This window comes from Moschus berezovskii, chromosome 9 (assembly GCF_049115385.1).
Source record: "Moschus berezovskii isolate FMDL1 chromosome 9, NW_MosBer_1.0, whole genome shotgun sequence".
NCBI classification, from domain to species: domain Eukaryota; kingdom Metazoa; phylum Chordata; class Mammalia; order Artiodactyla; family Moschidae; genus Moschus; species Moschus berezovskii.
The window spans coordinates 77,721,239-77,729,872 of record NC_142468.1 but is presented as its reverse complement, the minus strand read 5'-3'; the positions used below and the strand labels follow the sequence as shown (position 1 = coordinate 77,729,872).

Here is an 8,634-nt window from a genome sequence, read left to right as displayed (position 1 = left end):
AATTATTTCTCAATAGAACCAGAAAAATATTTTAATGGATTGAGGGGACTCCAACCAGACAGAAAGTTACCCTAAGAGTGCGTTAAAGGACCCAGAAATATTGGGAATTTTTTCCAAGTCTAGGATATCAAGACTAGCCTTGAAAGAAGGTTAGACCTGCCCATTGCTCTGATTTACTGGTTCATCTGTTAAAAGTATCCTCCACTGGAAGAAAAGTGAAGGTGATGAGAAATTGACTTTATACTGGGTAAGGTTGGAATGAGGTCCACAAGCCAGTTCACAGACTTACAGATGTCCTTGCAATTGGCTACAGATTTCCATGTTTTCACATTACAACCTGCTTCTCCTTGTCCCTCCATATTATAACCTTGGCAAACAATGGGAAAGAGGCTTGGTGGAGAAAAAGGAAAATATATATATTAGCAAGCTATATAGAAAACTATAAAACTTTACTAGAGAAATTCAAGAAGACATAAATTAATAGAGAGATATGCCAAAATCATAGATTGTAAAAGTAATTATTATATAATTGACAATAAATCTACCCATTCAAAATAATCCCAATCAAAATTCCAGCAGTAGGTTTTGTGTGAATTGAAAAGTGGATCACAAATTTATGTGGAAATGTATTAAGCCAAGACTGCCAAAAAAAGTTGAAAGAGAAATAAATTGAGAAGATTTACCTTACCAGATATCAAGACTTATTAAATAGCTATGATAATTAGAGAATGTGGAAGTGGTCAATAGGTACAAAAGACAGATGGCACAAAATAGAGAATCCATAAAGCAATCCACACATATACTCACACTTAAAATTACAAAAATATATACACTATGAAAACAGTGTTTAAATATTTAGTAGTGCTATTGTACTCTGTGTTAATCCTAAAAGAGGGAAGGCTCACTCTCCTATGGAGAAGATGATAAAAATAAGACTAATACAGGGATAAGACTACATACATAACAGGAATGGACTTAAAGGTTTTTATTTGCTTGTTTTTCTACCAAAATGAAATAATCTAGGTCAAATGGATTTTCATGTTGAAAAATGAAATTTGACTTCTTTTTCTTACAGAGACGTTAAGCTCAAGATGATTGTAGATCTTAAAAGTGAAAGTTAAGATTATTAGTAAAGCTTCTAAAAAATAAAGTAGAATGTTTTCATAACTTTGAAATAAGCAAAAAAATAATTAACTCTAAAAAAATAGACACATTAAATATAAAATTCTGTTCAATAAAAAAATGAGACTAGAAAAATAAGTCACATAATTAGGAGAAAATACTAGGAATGCATATAACTCATAAAATGTGTATTTTAAATCTTTAAAGTGATAGATTCCAAGTAGAAAAATGGGCAAGACTCTTAAAAAGTCATTTCGTTTTCTTTGCAGTAAGTGGTTTTCTGTTGTACTGTGTAGTGTCATTTAATAAGTAAACAATCTTGGAAATCAAATTAATTTTTGAATCCTTAAGTGAAGAAAAATAAAGCTGTTATCTTAAGGAACTTTAACTCATGTTTCTGAGTCTAATTTTCTTACTTGCAATTTGGGACTAATTAATGCATTTAAAATAATACATATAATGGCATAGAGTAAGCATTCAAGGATGATAAGTACATTATTTTTATTCTGCCTTATTTTTTTGTATTTTGGTCCCATATTAAGAAAAATAAAAACCACATATGTGTCATATTTTTATTTTAGGGCCTATATTGTTGATTCTTACAACTAAATTTCAATTCACTCAATTTATATTTCTGCAAGAAAGAGGGAAAATTTTGTTTATAATTTGAAATTTTTAGGAATTTGTTTTTAAGGACTGAAGACTGTATTAAATATACCATGATCTACATGTTATGGGTGTTTGAATGGAAAAATTGGCCTGTATATTTACATTAAAATATATTTGTTAAATGATGATTTAGTGTACTAAATTTAGTGAACTAGTGTACTAAATTTCAAGAATAACCAAGTAAGGCATAGCCCCTGCCCTTAAGGAACTTACAATTGAGGAGTTTTACACAAACAGTTAATAATAATTTAAAGCATCAATATTAGTCCTTGCAACTAAGAGAACCAAAAAAAAATCATTAGGCTTTACATTTTTTTTTCACTTTTATCGAGTTAATGGATGCCAAACACAGAATAACCTCCACTGTTATTCTAACCTCCTCTGTTATTCCTTATGTATTGTACCGCTGTTATTTCATTCTCTTTCTATTCTCTCCCATATAGCTTTTCTTTAGTATTTGGGTAAAAAGATCCGTTAAATAATAATTCAGTTGCCTCTTGACAAGAGGTTAATGAAAGGCTTGAGGGAAAGAGTGAATATTGCAGAAACATTTTCCAAATGGAGTCAGGAGAAAATTCAAGGGAAGTTTATTCAGATGCTATCTATCAGGATGGAGGTGTGACTTGGCTGAATGAATTTAAGCTTCTCATTTAAAGAGTTAAACTTTAAATGAGAGTTTAAACTCTCATTTAAAGAGTTAAAGCTCAGTTAAATGCATAGGAAGACTGATTAGACAATCCCCTCACAAAGAGGGATTATTAGTGTTTGAATTTTAGATAAATATTTCATGGTGTTCTACTGGTTGACTAATAAGTTGTTGAAATTCCATGCATTATATTAACCCTATTTCTGGACTTGGAGACAGACACAACATGTAGATATAAATTGAATGCCTAGAATTTTCAACCTCTTTTATGAGGTCAATATGTTGTCAATTTGAAGTGCTTCCAGTGAGATTTTAGGCATTAATATTCCTCTTGGAATGTAGGTAGTAGCTTCTGAATCTCTTCAGAGCATTTCTTATCTCTTTATTCCTCAGGGTATAAATGGCTGGATTTAGGAGAGGTGTAATAACAGAGTAAAATACAGCAAGAAATTTGTCCACCCAGGTGATGCTGAGTGGCCACACATAGATGAAGATGCAGGGCCCGAAGAAGAGCAACACCACTGTGATGTGGGCAGTGCAGGTAGAGAGTGCCCTCGATGCACCAGCTTTAGAGCTTTGGCGAACAGTAAGAAGAATATATGTGTAGGATATCAACAAAAGTATAAAGCAGGTCATGGCCAGAACCCCACTGTCAGCATTCATTAATATTCCCAAGTTATAAGAGTCTATGCAGGCAAGCTTGATTACCAGTGGTATGTCACAGAAGAAACTGTCGATTTCCCTGGGGCCACAGAAAGGCAATTGCACAATCACTGCCATTTGACTCATGGCATGCACAAAGCCAATGGTCCAGGAAGTCACCACAAGCCCAATGCACTTTTGCAGGTTCATTATGGTTGAATAGTGGAGTGGCTTGCAGATGGCCACATAGCGGTCATAGGCCATTACCACCAATAGCACCATCTCACCCCCTCCAACAAAATGCACAAAGAGGATCTGGCACATGCAGCCTCCAAAGGAAATAGTCTTGTTCTCTCTGACAAAGTCTATAATCATCTTAGGAGTGGTCACTGAGCAAAGCCACATATCAACAAAGGAAAGGTTGGCCAACAAAAAGTACATGGGGGAATGCAGATGGGAGTCAGTGATGATTAAGACCATGATGGCAATATTTCCAGATACAATGATCAAATATAGCATAAAAAATATCAGTAAGAGTAAGACTTGCTTATTCCATGACTGGCAAAGTCCCAGAAGCATGAATTCTGACACTACAGACAGATTTCTTTCATCCATCTTACTCAGCACGTCCTCTAAAATAACCTAGAGAGAAAGATAGATTGTCAGTTAGTAGGATGGAAAAGGGTACTTATTTTCTAGACTTTGGTTAAAATTTATCCACTGACATTTAAATTTCGTTGAAATTTAGCATCTACATCTGAAAGTGAAAAGTATAATTGAGAAGATAAATATTGGTGAAATACTCAGGGTAGTGTGCCCAAAAGAGAAGTAAAATGCCTAAAACTGGCTTTCCAAGATCGGATTTTTATGAATGATTGAGAGGGTTCTTTCACAGTGAGGAAGTGAGAAAGGTGGACAGCAAAAAGAAAGGCTGAGCAGAGATTATTGGGCCATCTAGAATCTAGCTTCAGTCTGCTTCTCCAGTGAAAAGAATCTGGATGGGTGACCAACAAAAACCGTTATAAGTTAATAACTAAAATATAAGTAGTCTACTTAGGAAGATGATGGAGAACAGATAGTGAAATCCAGAATAAATGACATGGCACAAAATTACAGTTTCTCTGTGTTAAGCATAATGATTTCTTCAAGCCTCAGATGAACTTAAACTAAACTTTTAGTTTATTACTCTAAAATATGGGCTTCCCAGGTGGCTCAGTAAAGAATCTACCTGCAATGCAGGAGACCCAGGTTCCATCCCTGAGTCTGGACGATCCGCTGGAGAAGGGAATGGAAACCCACTCCGGCATTCTTGCTGCAGAATTCCATGGACAGAGAAGCCGAGCGGCTACAGTCCATGGGGTCGCACAACTAACACTTCCACTTCACTTTTCAAGTATATGTTTGAACAAGCTTTTTCAGGAGAGAAACTGTACAGAAGGCCATATAAAAACATCATGGCATGACCATTCAAATGCAAAATAAGCACATAATTTACCATTAGTTAGGATCACAATTAAATGCAATTCATTTAGTAAACTGAATCTATTAGGAAAAAAATGTCAGGGGAGTGTTATGTGAGAAAGGGATGGACCAAAGTTTCCACTTTGGTGGCAACCCATTAAATCATTCTGATTTAATGACCTCTGAACAGAGGTTTTTTATAACTCAGGTTTATCAATAGAAAATATTTACCTTCTACTATGCCAATGGGTTCTTTGAAATATTGACATAAAATTTTTAAATGTATCTTTTCTAAAGTGAAAATAAGCTACAGACATGTGTAAGCAAAGTATGTCTTTGTTAGTACTGACTGATGTGAAGTTAAAACTTTAGAGATCACTTCTTAATAAATAATGATATTGCTTATATTCATCCTGAAGTAAATTGAGAATTCCTCTCAAGCTGGCTGGTGGAAAGGTAGTTATAGCTCTCTCTTTCCATTTTATTTATTTCCCTTGACTTCATTTTACTTTTAGGCTGTTACACCTCCTTTTTAAAATTTTTTTTATTAAAATATAATTGATTTACAACGTTGTACTAGTTTTAGGTGTACAGCCAAGTGATTCAGTTGTATACACACATGCTCACACACACATATTTTTCAGATTCTTTCTCTTATAGGTAATTACAAATATTGAATATAGTTCCCTGTCATTACTAGCTATCTAGTTATATATAATAGTGCATACATGTTAATCCCAAGCTCTTAAATATCCCATCCCACCCCTTTCCCTTTTTATAACCATAAATTTGTTTTCTATGTCTACGGGTCTATTTCTCTTTTGTATATAAGCTCATTTGTACGTATGTTGCATTTTCTTTTATCCTTTGAAATCTCAAGGGTGGTACCAAGGAGAGCAGGTGAGCAAAAATGAAAACCATTACCTCATCATGAGCACTTGTTTTCCCTTCCCTTATACTGAGAACTATGAAGCATAGATAAAGAATGGAAAGAAAGAAGAATTTCTTAAAGGAATTATGTAAGTCACATATTTGCTGTGAAAATGGGAACATGTGATAATAGTTTCACAACTAACAAATAAATATAACCGCCATAATATTTATTTAATTTCTAAAGAAAAATATTCTGATATTATATCCAAAAGAAGGCCTATGTCTCCTTAGAAATTTGAATAATTTGACCTTTACCTTGAACTTAAATTTCGTCAAGGTAAATCTTTCCAAAACTGGTTTTCAATAATTAGTTTTGTACCGGTTGGAATAAGAGACATGGAAGATAGATAATAACAAAAGTAGAATTTCAACTGTGTTTGAGAGAGAAATTTGCTAAAAGATGAATATGTACATTGCAACGGAACAATTTATCAATAAGAAATCATATTTTTCATCAGTTTTGAAATTGCTAATATTTCACAAGGTTAGTAGAGATATTATTCGATCAATATCAGTCCAACATTTGGGATAATTCATAGAATAACCGTGGACTTTTTAAAATAGTCAGATCTAGTCTGAACCCTGTTACTTATTGACCTTATGCCTTTGAGCTAAATTTATTTGTTTCCATTTCCTCATCTGTAAAAAAAAGAACACTCAATCTAATAGACTGGTAGTCAAGTCAGAAAATATACCAAAAGCAATTAAAATTTTGACAGTGCATGTTTAATAAATATTAGTTATTTCCCTTCTTCATTCATTAAAATGCAACCTAAAGCTCTACAGTTTCCAGAACTTATTGGCAAAAATCTTAGTGAATGGCCAACCACCTTCTGTAACCAAAATACATGGGATAACCTTTCTTTGTGGGCTTCCCTGGTAGCTCAGCTGGCAAAGAATCTGCCTGCAATGCAGGAGACCCCAGTTTGACCCTAAAATACCTACTGCTTATATTTTCTCTAAAGTAATAAGTAGATGCTTAGCAACCCTATAGGATGTAGATGCAAGTGAATTATCAGACTTGCTTCTTGCTTTCCACGAGCTTAACAACCTTTTTACCTTTCAATTCTGCTTTTATCCAGGAGGCATTTAAGATTTTAAAAAGACTGACAAAAGGTAGTTACACATTCTTTTAAAGCACCTTTGAAATTCTGTAACTTAAGGTGGATTTTCACAAAAGGCGGTAGTGAAATTGAAAATTTTGAATTTTTCAGTAGGGATTAGTGAAAGTGAAGAATGAGGGAAAGGAGATAAACTGAGTTACTCTTTTTGAGTATTAAAATATAACAACATATTTTTCATCCTAGTCTGGATCCAATGTCCTTCCATTAATTTTTTCATGATAGTAATCCTAAAGCTGTGAGATTCTCAACATTTATAATATTACAAAGAGAAACTTGGACTCAGAGAATTTAATAGATTGCCTGATATAAACACTGGATGAGGTACACAGGGAGATATTCCAAGTTCCTTCTTCTAACTAAATTTGCCTTCCTTTTCTCTCAAGTTACAAATTTTAATCCTGTTGATCCCATAATAAATGAGTTTTATATCACTTCTCACTGGATACATAACTTTTTTCACTTCTATCTCTGTGCTAAAATTTGTCTTAGTATGCAATACTCTCTCTGGTATAAAACACTTATTTTCTTAAATGGTAAGAGCCATTTAGCCAGGATAGCTGGAAGTTGCTCATAATCAGGTAGCTGTCAAAGCCCTCTGATCTCCCAAAGCAGACTTGAGAGCATCTCTGAGACACAGCATCATGATGATATGTACATTTGTTAAAGAAACCGCAGAGATTTCAGTAGGACCATGAATGATCTCTTTAAAGTTCAGAAGTTAAACGAGCCATACTCAGTTCCAAGCATAACAGGCATGTGTGAGACAGAAACGGATATACTTTTAAAGTTCTTCTAAAAAAGATAGTCCCAGAGAATATGAAATAACTTACCATACACAATTCTCTCTAAGACCAGATTACTTTTCACTCTTCTCTTCTGATATATGCTTGAGATAATCTCCATTGTTGGGTAGAGACAGTACCTATGAAAGAAATTTCCCTCAGCCTGACACATATTCACCACTGCAAGGAATCCCTTGAGTGAAATTTTCCTATTCTCTGTTTTGGACAGAACAAGAATCACGAAAATAATTTGCACTGGACATCTCTTGGGAACTTCTTTGTTAAGAGCAATAAATTTTGCATATTCTGAGAATCAAAAGAGGGAGACAAGAAAATCCACATATAAAGCAGCTAAGCATTAACCATAAGTGAAGTTTCAGATTATTTTTCATTTAACGTATAAGTACTAGGCAGATGTCTTCTGCGATCGTAGTCTCTAACTAAATCTAAATCATTAGATACAGTTAAGGTTTTATTAATAGTTCCAGTTCCAAGAGAAATCATATCTTGACCACTATGATATATGACTACCAACAGAAAACCTTGATATGGATGGCATGCTCTGATGCATGCCTAATGTTTTCTAAATAGACAGGTAATGTTGGTCACCTGACTAATTAGTTTCAACATTATTTATGATTACTTCAGGTCCTGATAGTTATGCACTGGATGTCAAGTTATTAAAATATCTTCAAAAGAACACTGATATTAGCATAAAATACATTTAATTTGATCTTTTAGGTTTTTTTAATAATTTTATTGTAGTGTAATTAATATATAACAAACAGCACATACTTAAAGTGTGCAATTTGATAAAATTTGACATATGTGTTCAACAATGAACATCATCACAATCAAGATAGTGAACATATCCATCAGTCTTTATGTTCCTTGATAATCCCTCTTTAATAGAAAAGATACATGCATCCTGATATTCATTGCACAATTATTTCAGTAGCCAAGATACAGAAACAATTTAAGTATGCATCAATATATGAATGGATAAAGAAGATGTGACATTTCTATATATAAATATAGATATATACACAATGGAATATTACTCAGTCAATGAAATAATTAAATTCTGCCATTTGCAACAACATGGATGAACTGAAATGTATTATATGTAATGAAATAAGTCATACAGAGGCAAATACTGTGTGTTGTCACTTATATGTGATCTCAAGCCATTTCTTCAATGAACTTCCTAAGAAGTCTCTCAATATAAGTTGTAACCTACACACATCTCTCTTTC

The 8,634-nt window shown here is 33.5% G+C and overlaps 1 protein-coding gene across 1 annotated transcript; it reads right to left on the bottom strand.

Annotated features, from left to right (window-relative positions):
- Positions 1-2,749: 2,749 nt before the first annotated feature.
- Positions 2,750-3,700, bottom strand: LOC148776542 (olfactory receptor 4K14-like). The gene has a single exon (XM_088840327.1). The coding sequence runs from the start codon at positions 3,692-3,694 to the stop codon at positions 2,750-2,752; it is 945 nt and encodes a 314-aa protein (XP_088696453.1). The 5' UTR covers positions 3,695-3,700.
- Positions 3,701-8,634: the final 4,934 nt, after the last annotated feature.